At 45.4% G+C, this 17,747-nt stretch overlaps 1 protein-coding gene across 21 annotated transcripts in view; it reads left to right on the plus strand.

Annotated features, from left to right (window-relative positions):
- The window catches only part of GRAMD1B (GRAM domain containing 1B), a 144,156-nt gene that overhangs the window by 59,754 nt on the left and 66,655 nt on the right, over nt 1-17,747 (plus strand). Inside the window, exons 1-2 of one of the 21 annotated variants that reach the window (XM_030023658.1) lie at nt 7,797-7,833; nt 8,555-8,598. The exons of 16 other annotated variants lie outside the window; for them this stretch is intronic. Coding sequence is in view for 2 of the 5 variants with exons in the window: in XM_030023664.1 (XP_029879524.1) it covers nt 8,555-8,582 (28 nt within the window). In the remaining 3 variants the exon portion in view is untranslated. Of the gene's footprint in view, nt 1-7,796; nt 7,834-8,554; nt 8,599-16,399; nt 16,601-16,854; nt 17,301-17,403; nt 17,425-17,747 lie in introns of those variants that run through there. 4 more of the 21 variants (XM_030023664.1, XM_030023652.2, XM_030023660.2 and 1 more) reach the window with 4 other exon arrangements.

Consider the following 17,747-nt stretch of genomic DNA (forward strand, 5'->3'; position numbering starts at 1 on the left):
TCCACTGCAAAGAAAAGCTCTGGAAGTACGTTGTTTGTTGCTTCCATCTTATGTGATGTGACTGATTAATGCAGTGCAGTAAAACAAAGGTGATATTAAGAGAAAATGTGATGGGACGGTGTACAGCTCTTCAAGTCCCCTTTTTTTAATCCCTTTTCCATGTGAAGGGACGGGGATGTTTAGGGAAGCCACTGGGCGAACAGCAAAAAAGCACATCTCAAAATATCATTCTGGAGTTCTGTAGTTTCTTCTTTGGTCTTTAATCAGGTCTCTTCCTCTCTTTTCCCCCCAGATAGAATAGCTGCAGATCTAGTTTGCCATGTGTTACTGAAATGTTTTGTTAATATTATTTGCATACAGCAATGCCTAGGATCCCTGCTTGTAGTCTGGGACCTGGTGTGCTATTTAAGTGGAAGCAAAAGGTGACCTTATCTGCACAGAACTCAAACTGTAAATCTAAGCCAACAGTCAGTTGATGGAGCAGACAAATAGTATGGGAGAATGCAGATAACAGAACTTGTCCTTTAGCTTCTCTGTGGCCTATGAAGCCAAAAAGCCGGTCTGAAAGGGGCGTTTCTCTCTTCAGAATACTGCCTGGGAGGCAGAAATGAGGCCTGTGTATCCACTTAGTAATCACCAATAAAAGACTAAAATGTGATGCCAAACAGACATCCCAGCTGAAGAGGGGATCATACAGTGTCTCAGCTTGTGCTGCTGTTGACTACTCAAGTTAGCAGACTGAGATGCTGATGGCGGTGTCTGTGAGGAGTACCTAGCATCTCTTTTGCCATCCTTAGTACAGGGGTTTGTAATACCAGGCAGTGGAGTGAGAAGGGTGTCTCAAGGCAGTATCTGCTTGAGTTGCTATGGCTTTAATCTGCCTCGATTGTTAATAAGAGCTCAAAGCTTTCAAGCTTTACCTAACAATCCTGGAGATGAGACGGAGCAAAATCTCCTAATTTATAGTGACTTTTTTGACACACAGTAGGCACAGAAAAGAAGATAAATGCTGAAGTGACTAGGTAGGGAGGAGTATTGCAGGGATAAGCAAGTTAAAACGTACTTGTTGAGCCAATAAATTGATAGACAGGACTGGCCTATGTTGAAGGGCAGAAACTGAAGGCTTTTTTTTTTTTTTTTTTTAAGCTCTCCTACTTCAATTTTTTGAGAATCTGGGACCATAGTATATGTCTAAATCAGAACTGGCATTGCTGTTTACAGCCCTGGCTTTCTAGCTGATTGCTTAGGGAAGCTGAATGCCCAGAGGGAGGCTGATCATTCTGCCTAAGCTTCAGACTGCAGCCGGAGGAGAAAATGCTGTTGACCCATGCTGCTGCTGCCTCAGCTTCCCCTGAGACTCTGGCAGGTTATATGAGTGGTGGAAGGGGATCTGGGAATAGCTTTTTTCAGCTTGAATGCATGTGCTTCTGCCCTTACAGAGACCTTTACAGGCCCTTGTTTACAGTGCAGTCATCAGCTGTTTCTGAAACCCAGCTGCTGAGTGCAGGATATTTCTTCTTACTTTTCTGTAGGGACAGAAAAATTTCCCCAAAATCTAAGGGCACTTGTCTGAACTGGGAAATCAAATTATTTTGGATCTGCTTGGTGAAACATCCTCTTACTCTTGTAAGATAGCTGCTATTCGTTGTACAGATTGCTCTCAATGCGAGTCCCTGGACAAATCAGCTTTTTCCTAACTTTACAGTCAGTACATAAACACTTTATCATAGCCTCTTCCATGCTTTTAGTGCTACGTATCTTTGGTGTGTGCAAGTATTTGCAATGGTTATCTTGGAAAATACGTGCGTCTTTACATTTTATAGTTGGCTGTCTAAATGGGGAAATAGCAAGCATTCAAAATGAGTTGTAATACAAAATAAACAAACAATATGGGGTGGGGAGGAGGGGAATTATGTGGTGATGGTAAGTATGTTCTTAATTCTTGCTCCATTCCATGACCATAGGAAATGAGATGCTATTTGGAAACCCACTCCACAAAGAGGAGCTCCTTAAAGTAAGAGGTAGTTAAATGTTACATACTTTACAAAGAGATCCCTGTAACTTTGTATTTTGCCTGTCTCTACATACTTCTTTCCACACTGAGATGAACCCCATTTAGCAGAGCATTGGACACAGTAAGAAGTGCTCATCTGTGTGTCCCTGGAAAGAAGCATTAATTGGTGCAGGTTTGTTGGTGGGAGACACGGGGGGCACCTGAATCATCAAGCATAAAGTACACAGGTTCCCCTGTAGTGACCTGATAGCTCAGACTGAGCTGCACAGGCTGCTCTATTTACTAGTGGATCAGAGAGTCCTGGCAGAAAAGGCAAAGAGAAGAAAAAGTTCCTTGTAATGGGTCAAGCTGGGCTTGGAACATGCTTTTTATGGACTCTCTCTCTGCAAGCCATACTCTGGCTTCCTTCTGAGCTAAACACTCATGCTTTTTACCAAGAAGAAAACTGGTGGTGGTGTTGATGCTCCAACCAGTTATTCTCCCCCTGTTTCAGGAGACTTGGGAAAAGCTGTGTTAGCTTCCACCTGGTAATGGACAGCCTAGTTCAAGGAAAATGGTAGCTGGTTAATTCTGGCCTTGAGAATTTCATTCTGGTAATTAACCTCAAATTCTTTTTGTTTCTACAGAGGATTCTTAATTGTGTCTTATCTCATAGCAGCAGCATATCTGGCAGAGACTTAAAGGCAGCTGTGCCTTTAAAATTGAATTGCCTGTGATGGAAGAAATCTGAGAGCAGAGGAAGACCAGTGCCTCTTGCGCAGATCAAGCTCTTTGGAGATCTCTCCATAGCTCTGCCTTCTCATCAGCCTAGTCACTGCTCCTTTCCTCTGAGGCCAACTGCGGTGGCTACAATAATATCAGCAAAAGCGGTCCTAGAACTGTCTCAGTGGTGGAATTACATCTTTCCACGGTGGATTCTGAGGTCACTGCTCTGTGCCACTTTTCCCCCAAAACTACTGTGCGTGTGTAAACAAGCTGGGATTCTATCCTCTTTCAATTCAACAGTGTTTTGCTCCCTTGCTGCTGAAGTGACGCTTCCTCAGGGTGCTGGGGAGCACATTGGCACTTGGACAGACTTCCCCATTTCTGCAGATGACTGTAACCGTGTGAGTGCTCACTGACCTCCGCATTTCTTTTCCTTCTCCTCTTTCCTTGTTTTTCCTCCCACCCATTTCTTTCTTGGCCTTTGCAGAGTATTTGTTGTGCGTTTTGGTGATAAGATGGCAGCATGCGTCTCCCCACTGCACCATGCATCATAACAAGGTCAGGCATTGTAATGGTACTAGCCAAGGTCAGTCCTTGAGCCCCTCTGCTTTTTTTTTTTTTCCCCTGTTCTCCTGCAAGTTTGACCTAATAATTTTTCTTAAGCCTTTTCTGCTGCTTGTTTTCCTTTCCTTCTGAAGTACCTTCTGCCAAATCCTTGGTTGTAGTATGCTCTGTTATGTGCTTTCTTTTCCTAACCCCTTCCTCTTGTTTAAATGGTAGGCCATATGTAATATGGGCCTGCTTGAGGGATATGAGTCTAACAAAGTTTCCAGCATTGTAAGATTTTGTTATTTCTTTACTCTGAAAAAGAATCTTTGCTTCAGGCTTAGAGATGTAAGCACTCTGACTTCTTTATGTGAGTTTGAGCAGGCTGTTGCTTTGTGCAGCACCTGCCATGCATCAGTCCCCTCAGAAACTAGGGATCTTTATTCTGGGCTCCCCAATGGAGTGTAGCTTTGTGGTATGTGACACTGTGGGAAAACAGGCATCTTCTGTATTTGCAGCCTGGCATCCTTTGTTCTGCCCTGTTGCTGATGCCACTGCTACTGGAAGACCCCTCGAACATGCAAGGGGTAGTGAGTGTCTTGGGCTGTAGGAGGCTTTCAATGCTGATGTGGAATACTTCTCTGTCTGCCAACTGGAAGCTTGTATTTAAGACCTGGGTCTGGAGCCTCTGCTTTAGTTACTTTCTTCTGTCTCAGGTTTCAAAAATGAAGGATCCAGGACCTTTCTCTTCCTCATAAGAATTTGCAGCCATTTCTCTAGGGTTTTTCTTTGTAAAGCCAAAATATTGTGTTGTATGTTCTTGCTACAAGGTTTTCACCCATTTATCTGAAACACATGAGGTTAGTTTTTTGCCCAGGATAGGATATTATATTAGATGCCCCATGGGTCCAGATGACTACAGAAGGCTTTGTTTCTTTGGTGTGCTACCTATGTGTGTCTATGGATTATCCCTTGGGCAGTGTCAGCCCAAAGACTGAAGGTTGTTGGACTCCATATAAAGATTTAGCTTGATGTACTTTTGAAAGACCTAAGTTACAAAGGATCCAAAGTGTCTTGGCTGTTGTGCACTGTAAAGTACTCTGATTTGTAAAGACAAGATGTTCAGCATTATTCTGAGTGAAAATCATGTTCTGTTAAGGACTTGGGCTATGGTGTGATGTGACTTCTTTCATGCCATGAGTTATTTCAGAATAACTTGACCTAAATGAAAAGGGAGATGATCAAGCCATAATACTTCTGCCCAAGGTAAGGAAGTCTTACTGCCTTTTCACCAGTGGCTGCAAGTTATTTGCAAAGGCAAGTAAAAACTAGAAGATGGCTTTTCATTTCCTGTCAAGTTCACATCAAGGAGGAATTTCTCTATGAAGCATGCCATGAGTCATGAAGTATTCTGTTGTTAGCCTGCCCCTTTCAGAGTGAATGAGTCTCTTCTGGGGTGGGAGAGGTTATTGCGCCATCTCAAGCAAATGGAAGGCTGAGAGTTCAAAACATGCAAGACAATGAAGGGAAAAAGAGCCAAAAGACTCTGTGTGAAAGCAGCAGCCCTCTTGCTCAAGAAAGCAGCAGTAGCAATCTGAATCATCCCAGTTTCTACCCTCCTGATACTGACCCTCTTTTTCCTTACACAATAGTATTCTTCCTTCTCCAAAGTCTCTGTAGGGAATTATTTTTCTTCACCTTTTGATGGAGGGGATCTTTTCTCCATTCTCTTCTTCCAGGGTAGCTGAAGGTACAGTGCTTCTGCTGTGGTGCTGTTCTACATTGCTGTCCTTTCCAAGACCCTAAGTTCTAACTTGCATGCCATGACAAACACTGTATTCACATAGCTTAGAAAGAAATGGCTAACGGGCACTTTCTGTTCTGTGTACAGTTTGACTACAGCTCCCATGATGCCAAGAGTGTGAAATGCATATTTTCTCTCTGGAAATGAAGTCTCATGTGACTTCCGAGCTGCTGCAGCAAAGAGGGAGTCCCTTCTGAGATTTTTTTTTTTTCCTGCCCCCCCCTTCCCCCCCCCCCCCCCCCCCACCCCGGGAAATGGAGGTGTGCCCTAGCTTGCAGATGCTGTGATAGCATATGATTTTCTCTGACAGCAGAGGCTGTAGAGCTGCAGAACATTGACTTCGGAAAGGATTCAGGAGTTTATCCATCTGGCACATTTTCCTGGGGATCTGTACACCTGTACACTAAGGTGCATAACAGTTAAACTATGTCTTCCTTGCGTTCTGGCATTCTTTGTAGCAGCTCTTTTTCTCTCCCCATAATGTCTCCTGACCTGCTTCTAGGTTTCCCTCCTGCTAGTTCTGTTACTAACAAGTTTTGCATGCATGTTTCACAGAGGCACAGGGTTGGTTGTTTGGGGTTTTTTTTGGTGGTGTGTTTTTTTGGTTTTTTTTTTTTTTAACTGCTCCCTCAAATCCTGCAGACTTTCCTTTCTTGCCATATGGGAGAATCAAATTGTAGCTGAAGTGGTGCTTCACAGGTAGCATGTTGCATTCTGTGCCTGCAGGTCATGCACCTTTTCTAGGGAACTAATCTGTCTGAGCCTTCTAAGCCCCTTGTTTCCACTGTGTGGGTACTTAAAGTAATTTTTTCTGTTACCATGAATCTTTCAGAGGTGACTCTGGTTAGAGGAAAGCTAGAACTGTAATGATGGGCACTAGTAAACCCACAATGATGCATCTATACAGAGGATGCCCTAACGGCTGCAAGTTGTGATAGTTTTTGACTGTTTGAAGGGACAGTGACACTTGCAGGTAGTGCTTATAACAAGCAATGTTTTCTTATTTGTAAGATACCTTTTTGGAAGTAATTATGAGCTCAAACCCAGAGCTAACATGACTATTGCTGTAGCTATTTATAGAGCTTTGAATTCTTACCCAGACCTCAAGTGTGTCATAGTGGGTTGTACCCTTCCGAGAAGTGGACTTCCTCAGGAGATGTTTCCTGTTTGCTCTTAAGTTCGTGAGCTATTGCACCCTGCTGGAACTACAGATAGCCTCTGATGTAAAAAGACTGCAACATGGAAATTCAGCTTTTTCTGAATTGCTAAGTCAGGCTTTACTGGTTCTCTAGCTTAGGATTTGCAGAAGGTCCTTCATGGATTTGGGTTGTCCCGGTCCCCGCCCCGTCCCCCCCCCTGCTGCTGGGAATACTTGTAGCAAAATGCACACAAATGAGTAGGCTGCCATTAAGGGACTTCAGTGGCCCCATAAAAGAGGGGTTGGGGAGTAGATTGTCCACAGTGTGTGCATTTGGTGTTTGTTTATCTCTGTAACCACTGAATGTCTTATGGTTACTTTTTGGACTACTGTCATCAATGTTATAGCATAGGAGGTATTTGGAAATTCACCTAGTGCACAATAAGGATGACAATCCTTATCCTAGTGCGTGTAACTAACTCTGGTGCTGTGGTGGTATTTTTCCTACGTGGCATTGGATCGGGTATGTTGAAGCTGCATTATATCCACAGCAATGCTTGGGATGGAGATAGAGAAATATGTATATGCTCATAAGACGGGCTTTATGTCCCTGACAAGCATGAGGTTGGTGTATTTTGAATATACTGAGTAAAAGGGTGAAGTGTGCCACCCTTGACTTGTATAAGCAGGTGACTGCATGAATGCATCACGACAGAAACACATACCAGAATTACACGTTTCCTGTATGCCAAGACAGGACTCGGTGGGAGTGTTCTCTGTGTATGTTGTATACTGATGGCCCTTGTTAGAGGTGGTTTAAGTGCTAAGTAATGTTGTTTCTCTGTGGATTGCTGGGCCCTCTTTACTGTTTACGTTGCACATCTGCATGATAGTGACATCTGTTACATAGATTCCAGTGCATACTAATGGCAGGACTGCAAAATACTTAGTATAATAAAACGCAGTGGGTCTGCTCTGGGGATGTGTGTGCATGTGTGTATGCCTGTGCGCAAGGGAATAGTAGTGGTATGGTTTTGCAGAGACTACATAGCTGCCCTTCAACGTGTGTAAACAGTTTAGCGTGTTGTAAATCATTTGCCGGTGCCCCTTGTCTTTGTGTACTATACTGTGGTGCCTGCTGTGTGCCTGAGCACAGCGTGCTGCAGTGTTGTATGAATAAGCACTTTCAAGCAGTGATGTTTCGAGCCCTCAGAGGCTCTTAATTTGACTGAGCTCTGCAGTGTTTTTTCTACCTCCCTCCCAGCCAGGATTGCTCACGTCTGTCTGGTTTGCTAGTGCCAGAGAGCTCTGAGGAGCTGCGTGCAACGGTTCCTGGGCTGGCTAGCTAATAGGCTCCAGACTGATTTACTGTAGTAAAGTAGGCCAGGAGGAGCCTGCAGGACCGGGGAGGGAGAAGCTCGGTGATGAACGGGGCGGCGTGAAGTCACTCTACTCCGCCAATCCGGGCCCGCCTCGGCCAGGCAGGGCCCCGGCAGCTACGGATGCCTCTGGATGCTGGGACAAATTTTACCTTAGATGATGATTTGATATTTTTCAGTCTGAGCTGAGAGTGTGCACCAAAGAGTTCCTAGTTTAGGCCCAATCATTTCTGAGTGTTACTCTGAGGTGAGTGTTCTCAGTAGGGTGCAGATGACTAGCCTCCACCTTGCGTTTTTTTTCTCTGCACGTGCAAATCTCTCTCTTTAAATGGTCTGTCTCTGGTATGCTTATTTTGCCCCATTGCTTCTCTACCTGTCTGGCTGACCCCTTTCACTCTTTCCTTTCAGAAGCTGCCTCTTCCTTCCCTACTTCCATCTTCCTCATGTCTGATCACTCCTCCTTTACCTGTGCACTGCCCAGAACCCACTTGCTTTCTTCCTTTCTCCTGATTCCTTAAGTACCCATTTGGGGGGTTGGTTGTGTCACTCTCCCTTCCCATAGAGCGAGAGGGAGAAAGAGCAGCACGTCTGGAAGATGGGTGACTTGCCTGCTCCCTGCAGAAGTTCAGGCTTCAAAAGGAAGCTGGGAGGAGGGTCCTCTCTGTTACTCAGCATCCTACTAGACCTTTGGGTGGTGGCGGGGGGGAGGAGTTGGGGCAGGGGGGAGGGTGGCAATGACTGAGGTCATGTGCCAGACTCCAGTCAAGTATCTAAATCGGGACCATCTGCTTGAGATGCTTTTTCTGCCCATCTTTGGGGGCAGGAGGGAAAACTTGGGACTAGCTCTTAAGTAATTTTCTTATTGTTCTCATCCTCCTGTCAAGTTGTTTGTCTTCTGTTCTTCATCCTCTTTTGACTTTCCCTTTCTCTCCCCTCCCTTCTCCTTCAATGCTCTTGTTTACTAATAGGCCAAGCAGAAAACATGGAGACGTCTGATATGGCGACAGCAAAGGTAGGATGGAAATGCTGCCGGCCTCACTGTGCGTAAGTGGTTTCGCTTGGCAACTTCTTACTTTGTCTATCAACATATTTACTTTCTCCTGATCCTTTTCCCTGATGCTGGGAGTAGTACTAGTGCAGGGGTTGATGATGGGATTCAGGTTCTGGGAGGAAGTTACATTGTGGTCACAGTCTCTGTTTGTTGCTTTTCTTGTAAGATTTGAGAAAATCTTGAAATGTTTATGTTCTAGGCGAAGGTCGTGGGTGGGAGAGAAATACAGGAGTCTGCATTACTGTCAGTGGCAGTTTGTCCGTGAAGCCAAGAAGGGAGTGGGGATGCTGGCAGAAGCCTGCTTTGCTGCTGTATGAGAAAGGGACACTAGAGGGTGCTTTAGGGGCAGGATTCCCACTCCCCGGGATGTTGTGTGACTAGAAATGCCTTTTGGCAGCCTTCTTTCTTTGCTTTCTTTTTTTTTTTTTTTTTTTTTTTAAAGGATCTCGGCGGAGTGCCGAGTGAGAAAGTAATTCGAGCTTATAGATGCATCCGCCCTTTTCTGTGAGGTTTCTCTGTTGCCTGTGCTGCTTGCTTTTTACCAGGTTGTAGGTTTTCCTTTCCTGTGGGCTGGCAGACTGGAAATCTGTAGGAATGGAACTGGATGGATTGAGATGGGCTTGTGAGGTGGAAATGGGAGATGTATACCATGCATGGCTTCAGCATGAAGCCCACGTGAGACCTGGGAAGCACAAGGCTGCCTCACCATTGACTGGTTGTATCTCGCAGCAGGGACCACTGGTTATGTCTTCATAGCAAATGGTTTGTTTTCTAGTATGAGCCTGCCACTAATGTGACTTCCCTTGGCATCAGAACAAGGTTAAAGTGCAGGGAATGTGTCTGCAAAATGTATCTTGTGCTTTTATCTCAGCAGGGTCTGAAATTAAGCATGGTTGAAAAGAGCTGTAGCTTGGAAAGAGTGGGAAATGGCATTACTAGTTATAAAACTCCTTCTTTTGAGCTTGCACTGAACTGGATGCTCTAGCGTGGCACTATAGCATGCTGTGTTCCAGGAGGCGACTGCTCTACCTGGGGGTAGAAGTCCATGGTTATCCCTGCCTCCCCCCCCCCCCCCCCCCGTGGTGGTGTTAACAGATGGTAGGGCTTATTCTTATGTCTTGGCTAGAATTCAAGTTGAGTTTGAGTTTTCCTTTTTCACGTTTCTTTCTGCTAAATAATATAGACTTCTCTAAATACTGTAGACTTTTCAATTCTGTTTTCCAGAAGCCTGGGTGACACTGGTGAACAGCTGCCCTGTTTTGCCCTGGGACTGGGTTGCATGTCAGTGCAGGTTTTGAGGTTTTTAGTGTCTGTCAATAAATGGTGTGAAGTACTTCTGGATAAATGTTGCTTTATAAAGGTGAAATCATCCTCACTATCATGTTTGCTCAAGCTTCAACGGCTTGTCACTGCAAACCCACTTACAGTTGTAGTACTTGAAAAAAAATTACCACTGAGAATGCTGAAGGGCCAGTGGCATTGGAGCCAATTGAAAATGACACTCCATTTCAATTGCAGCTGTTGTGGCATTTTGAGGGACTCCAGCTTTTCTATGTTGAAAACCAGACATTTTCAAAGACAAAACCAACAAAGTCACTTTAAAATTCTTTTTGTCTGTACCTGGGGTTTTTTTATAGTTTCTTGGTTTTAATTAAAGGAAAACATGATCTACAGTGTTAAAGCACCATCTTAGTGTGAATGTACTGAAAACTGAAAAAAAAAAAAAAATCAAAAGCCCTGAAATAATATGTTTTTGGGAAAATGTATCTTGAGCGAAAAACTGAATCTAGTTTGAACCTTCTAAACCAGATATGTCTTGGAAATTAGTGATGATGGAAATATTACTGGAATGTGTACAGGTTTATTTGGACTTACACTATGGCAAGTGCTAATGTTTAGTCCCCTATTCTGTGTTGAAACCCAAATGTTTTTCCATGGTCTGTTTTCTTTTCTGAGTTTGTGTCTGTTACCTCTGTTACAGTTGGTTTGGTGCCTCCAAGGGGTGCTATTCATTTTGCTTAATTTCTGCTGGGGTTAGCCTGGGCCCTGGGCTAGCAAAGAACTGAGAAGGTTTAACAGATTTGTTTTCTCAGTCTGACATGATGCCAAAAGCGGCCATGGGATGTAATATCAGGATGTTACTTCCACGGCTGCTCTCCATTGTGTTGCACTGTCACTTCCTTTTCTGCTGGGGCACCTTTCAGGGTATCTCAAGAACTGGCATTTCCTGACATGCTGAAGAATGGTACCATATTTAGTGAATTAAAAATAGAGGACTGCAGCTTATACTATTTTGTAGCCTGTGGTTTTAATCCCAGGGTAATCAATCATTCATCCTCATCTTGAGCCTTTTCAGAACTGTTAGTGGAATCAGAAAACTTTGTCCCTTGTATGCTATGGGGCACCTTGCTTTGGGATTGTCACATGGTGTCCTGTCACCTCGCAGCTTTGCTTATATGGTGCCCTGCTAAAAGTAGGAACCCTGATTAACCCTGATTGTTTTGTCCCTGCTCCCTGCTGAGTGCCAATGGGAAAAGTAGTTAACCTGTTAAAGGGGGGGGGTGGGGGGGGGGTGGAAATCAGGCCAATGTGAAGCTAGAATGCTTCCTGGGAAAGCATGAATCACTTTCCAGGTAATCAGCTAGTGGAAGTGAGGAACATAAATCAGTGAGCTGCCTTTCATTGCCCTGATCCTGAAAGGTTCTTGTTCCTTGTACTGCAAGTACATACATGGGAAGTCCTCAGACCTTTTTGGGTGCGGTGGGGGGAGATATTTAAGCACCTGGTTTACTTGTTCCATCTTGAAGGAAATGTGTTCCTCTTATGAGCTGTAATGGGAATGATGAGTGAAGCTAGACAAGATGCCTATTTTACAGTACTGCAAAGCTTTTGCTTAGAGATTATTTCCTTGGCTTTTATTAGATAGCAGTTGCTCAGGCTGGAATTGCTCGGAGAAGTATGTGTAAGGGGAAAAGGATGATAGCGTAATGCAAAACAGCTGGTATGTGAATAAAAGTGCTAATTGTTAAATATTGTTGTATGACTTTTAATTTCTGTAGTTGCCTCTGTGCTTCCAGCTTTCATCCAGGCCCTGACAAGGGAGGCAACATAAATGCTGCGTACAAATTGCCTGTTTCTTGCCATCTGACCAGAATGCAAGAGAACACCCAAGACCTAATTCATTACTGTCTGTCACTTTGTACAGATGTTCTTGCCTGTGCAGAGGGCATGTAAAGCACTGTCTCATCCGGACAGTACCATTTAGTATTTCTTTCCTCCAAGCTGGAGGTCAGGAAAAAAAGTAACTCTGGTTTTGTGTATTACAGTCCTAACTTTTTTTTTTTTCGTTCACGGCACCTTGACAGTTACAGGTCAGGAAAGCATCCATTCTTTTTTCTAATTCCTTTTTTCTGCTACTCATAACATCCAAGTCTGTCTTCAGTTTGAGAAAGTTCTGCATGGTTTTTACTCTGTTGCTGTTTTTAGTGTTTGTGTGTGCTGTTTGACTTCCTCATCCTGACTGACGGTGGAAGCAACCAGAAGCCACAAGGGAGGCTGTATTCATGGTATTCTTGCTCTGGACCAGAAGTACTCAAAATGTTACTGGCAGTAGGCCAGGATCCAAATTATTTTGTTTAATCCTTTTTGAAGTTTGAGAATTTTGCCTGGGGGAAGGGACAGGGGATGAGGCAGGACAACAGACACCATGTAAACTTGTCTTACTCTTATTTACTGTTTGTGCTTAGCAAATGATGTAGCTAATATTTTGCAATTAAAAAAGGAGACCCCTTTCCCAAACAATCAAAATTCTATTGCAATAAGCAAATTCTTTGACTTACAGATTTTATGGCTAGAAGGGAAAATTATGAACATTTAATCTAACATCCCGTATGAAGGGCGGTCACTGGTGAAAATATACATGTGGCTTTGTAAATAGGTCAAATACGAACGAGTACAAAGAAGGAGATTGGTATGGGAAGAAATCATGAAAAACTTGGGTTGAGGCGAGGGAAGAAGGTGATCTGATGACTTTAGATATGAAAGGGAGCTGAGAAGAGAACACAACACAAAGATGTGAAGGCAGTCAAAAATGTTATGAAATAGCTGATGGAGGAGGGATAGAAAATAAAGAAGGAAATGAGAGGAGAAGGAAGTAGGAGCAGGTGTAGAGAAGGGTGGTGTTTAGCAAGAGGCAAAAGATGCAGTTTTGATACGGGCACAGAGGTGGCAGTCAACAGAGGGCCATGAGAGGCACAACTGCAGCATCCTGTAGAGAGGGAGAGGTGTGGGTGAGGGAGGAAGGACCGGGGCTGATGAGAGGTGGGTTACAGAAGCTGTAGGCGCTCAACTTGTTTGATGATCCTGGCGCTCTAGTTAAGCGTTTGTACTTTGGGGACTACTGCCTTTCTCGGCAGAAGTGAAGGGCACCTCTGTGTGTTTCAGAGCTGCTGTTGAATTCAGAGATTTTGCTTAGGCGAGGGAGGAGAGGCCATGGTAGGTGAGACATAAAGGAGACAATATTGTTGTGGTGTTTTCAGGATTTTGTCATAGCTAATGTTGGCCAAAAAGACACCCGCTTTCAGAAATCTTTCGCTGTTTTCAATCACTATGCTTGTTTTCATGAAACATGAAAACAAACTAAAAGGAAAAACAATGTTTATGCTTTTATTACTATTTTTGCTATTTTTTACTCTTCTTATGGAAAAATAAAGAATTTTTACCAAAATAACAAAGGCTTGGGAAAGGTCTTTTGCATGCAAAACGTAGTCATCAAAGATTTGTCACTTATATTGACATTTATACAATCCAAAACGATGTATCATTGATGCTTATTACAACCGTGTAAGGAATGTCTCCTTACAACTTGTAGTTCCACAGGTGGGTGAAAAGACATGGATTATAGGATTTACCCATTTTCAAAATAGAGTTCTGTAGCAGAGCTGGAAATGGGTTTGGATCTTTCAAGCCACGGTTCTGACTATGCTTTTTTCTGTTTTCCCATTTTCCTGTTTTGTGGGATGGATGCTCGGGATGGAGTAGGTAGATAATTTATCTGGAATTCAACTTGCCTTCTAAGTATTCTTAGCACTGCGGAGGTGGACAGGGTGGCTGTGCATAGCCTATCTCTCTTGATACCTACATATGCTCTTTTGTTACCTTACTTAAATTTTAATATCTCCCCCCCTGCCCCCCCCGGAGTGGTTATGTGCGAAGGATGGAGAAAAAGGAAAGGGCTTGCCCATGCAGCATTAGTTGACACAGGTGGACCAGTCAAGTGAATGTGGAATGGAATTGAGACTGTAAATAGCAGTGACAAGCGGGGTCATCTGCTTGGGGTTCTCTGAAGATGGTGGGTGATCCACGGTCCCTTCACCAAGGCTCCTGCTGCGAGGATTTGAGAGAGCAGATCCCAGCTGGATTGTGGCAGAGGTGGCTGTACCTGCAAGCCAGATGCTTAAACAGATACTTTCTTCTAAGTGGTCTGTCTCCTTTGATAGTTTCCAAACTCTCATGTTATTTAAAAAAAAAAAAAAAAAAGTACGTGACTGCTTATCTCTTAATACCTTTCTTGCCTGAGCTTTGATTTCTAAACATGTGACTCTGCAGCATTAGTCTGTCCCAGATTTGCCGAGCTTGCAGGTCTCCTGACCCATTTTACAGCATTGTGATTTGCTTCCCTCCTTGACAACCTGCAGGCCACAGATGCAAAGCATCTCATGGAGAAAAGCAGAGTCCAAGCCAGGCATCCAACATAGGTTGGACCTAATGAGGGCTGAATCTGGGATTATGTGGGGTGAGATTTGAATGTGTTTTTTTTCCCGTGCTGTTTGTCATGTGGAAATGCATGTGCCCAGCTTTCAGGCTAAGTTAATGCTTTTTGTCTAGAAATAAACACAAAGGCATGTCATAAAGTTCATGTTGGAAGTAATTCTCAAAGCAGGTGTTTCAAGTCTCTCGGCCTTGTGGGGGGCTCTCCTGCAGGGTACTGTCCATCACTTTCCTCCACGAACAGACTGGAAGACAGTTTTATGCAAGATGCAGTTTCACACTAGTTGCTTCCTTCTGCAGCAGTCACACCAAGCATGATGGTATTTAATAATGAAGCAAACAGTGGAACATCACAAGTGTTTGGGAAGCTATTTGGAGGGAGTTAGCACTGAGTTGAGCTTTCCCTTTGCGACTCACCTCCCCAGAAAGACTTTTCAATGTTACTTGCACAGTTTCTGAAACTTCACCTCCACTGCCATGATCCTGTTTCCCTTCACTTGCCCTGGAATGACCAAAGCCCTACAGAAGTGACTTTCTGCTGTATTCAGAACTGGAACTTTGCTTTTGTCCATCTGTTCAGGACTTGGGCAAATGAGTAAAAAGATCGGGTGCCTTTATTAAGCAAAATATGCAAGTGGAGAAGCATGTGTTTGTTACTTCTCAAAGGGGACATAGGCATCGCGGTCTCAATGTTTCCTCAGGCAATAAGGGCAAATTTCACAGAAAGCTTTGTGAACCAGAACAAAGACTTTGAACTAGTACCCCTGGTACTCCCCTCTCCACTGTAAGGTGAACAGAATGGAGATGGTGATTTTAAAGGTCAAGATTTTTGTATCATTCCCTATGGAGACATCAGCTGCACTTATTGGCATGGGGGGGGGGGTGTGGGTAGGTGCAGACCTTGAGTTTGGGTGCAAAAGAATGACTAATAGCATAAAAAAACTCTTTCAGGATAGTAGAATCTCTTTATTTTCACATAACTGACTGCTGTCTTTCCTTTACCACCCCTGAAGTTGCTGAATTCCTAGGTTCATAAGCAAGAGTCTGTTTCTTTCCCTAGACCAAAGATGTGTGGTGGGGGGAGTACGGGTGTGTGTTCACCCTCAGACACTCCCAAGCTTCACTCTTTGAAGTTCTTCATGTGATCCTTTACTAAGCAATAGTTAAACTATAGGTTATTTGAGAGATACTGCCATTTTCCCTAACAATTTGTGTGCCTGGGCAGTGGAGCAGTAGGCTATGTTTAGATCCTGCAAGATAAACAGAAGAATTCCCAGGGAAAGTGTAGTGTATTGCAGGAAACGAGGGGGTGATGTAATAACTGGCCCTTCTTCCCCCTTTTGGTCAGGCCTTGCCCAGGGTGCCCAGCACTCTGTGTGCTGTGGTGCTAAAGATCTTTATTTTATGGTGTGGGGGAAGAGGTGTTGACTCTACTGCGAGAAGTGATGCTGTGCCACTGACTGTTGTTGTTTGGGCGAATGCTGGCGGTGGGTGGCGTGAGGGTAAGATACTTCACACCCCCCCCCCCCCCTTCCATTTCAGCGCAGGAACTTGTCTCCTGCTTCTCTGAAAATTTCCCTTTCAATTAAGCACTCCCTTCGCTTTCTGGAGCGGTTGTTACGCAGCCTGCAGTCGGAGCGGCGGGTTAGTTAATCCCCACGCAAAGAACGAGAGGGAGCGCGGGGGCGGGGGGGGGGTACTCTGCCTGCCCGTCCACTGGGAGGGCCGAGAGGCCGGGAAGGCGCGCTCCCCTTTTCCGAGCTCCCCACCGAAGGGAGCCGCGGCCGCGGCTGGGAGCCCCGCCGCAGGCCGGGCGGGGAGCGAGTGCCGCCTCCCCCCGCCCCGGGGGGGGCGGCGCGGCGGGGCCGCCCGGCTGCCATGGCATGCTGCGCGACGCGCTGTCCTGCCGGTGCTGCACATGCTCAGCAGAGAGCGGGGCGGCTCAGCCCCTGGCGCTGCTAGTGCGGGGAGCCCTCTGCCTCTCGGCGGGGGTCTGGGGGGGGGCCGAGGGCGGGAGGCGGCCGTGCCCCTGCGCGGGGGGCTCTGCGCATGGGGCTCGGCGCTCCCCGGGGGACGCTCGCCGGCCGGGTCTCCTCCAATATGTCCTGGGACCTCTGGAGCTGTCAGTGGGTAGACAAGGACACGGGCATCGGATTATCGTGACTGTACTAATGAAAGGGTTCAAGCTCGCCTGGTAAGCAGAGCGCTGGGGAAGGGGGGCGATGCGGTCACCCCCCCCCCCTCCACCCCCGAAATCTTCTTCCTTCCCAGCCCCGCGGCGCGCCGCAGCGGCGGGGGGAGGCGGCGGGGCCGGCGAAGGAAAGGGATTCGCTCCGCTAAGTTGGCCGGTGCCTGCGCCGCAAAGCTCGGGCCGCTGCAGCACCGCCGCCGAGGGGACATCTCTCTGTGCTGGCCGCCGGGGGCAGAGCCAGACTGCGGCTGGGAGGAGGGAGCCGCCGGGGGAGTCAGCGGGAATAGATGCGACGACGGGCCGTTCCTGTCCGGGCATCTCTGCATCAGGACTGTGTGCTGCCGTGAGCCTCCCTCTGGTCTGGCTGCATCTTCCTCCGTGCTGCCGCCACCCCTTCTCCTCCTCCTCCTCCTCTTCCCAGCTTTCGCTATGGCTGTGCATGAATTTGCATCTGTGTATGCACGCACATAGCACCCGCACACCTGAGCGTCTGGACTCGGTACCTATTTGCGTACAGAGAAAATCAGTATGTGCGGTTTTTTCCGAAGAAAGGTGGAGAAAATGTTTTGAATCCTATGTGCGTGGAGTGGTTCCTGCTCAGCTTGTCCTTTAAGTAGCTGCTTTTGGGGATGCACCTTACTGGCGTGTTTCTGTAATAATGTGTTAGAGTTGGGAGTTGAGGGAACTAACAGCTTCCTGGAAGGTACTGAAGTGCTCCTTAATTTTTTGATCGTGCCTGGGTGTTTGAGGGGAAAACTCTCCAGGTTTGGACAAGCGGGCAGTGAAAGAAAATGTTGTGTGGGTGAAAAGTCGGTCAACAAAGCTGTGTGGGTATCTAAAATGTTTGCACGTAAATATTTTTGTTGGTTAAGTTTGCATTTTATATGGGTAGGTAAATGCGTATGTACGTAACATACAGGGATGCAGTTATATATATATATATATATATATATATATGTAGCTCTAATATAAACTTGGCCAGCAATGATTTATATAAAGTCTTGAGTGTATCAAAACTATTTTAAATCTCTACTATGTTAAAACTACTTAGTTGGAGTAAATAGTCTTTGAATTATTGTGATGAAATTGATTTAATCGGAACTTTATCAGATGGGAACAGGTCCATAGTTAATAGTGGAATGTGACTTTG

The sequence above is a fragment of the Aquila chrysaetos genome, chromosome 8 (assembly GCF_900496995.4).
Source record: "Aquila chrysaetos chrysaetos chromosome 8, bAquChr1.4, whole genome shotgun sequence".
Lineage (NCBI taxonomy): Eukaryota > Metazoa > Chordata > Aves > Accipitriformes > Accipitridae > Aquila > Aquila chrysaetos.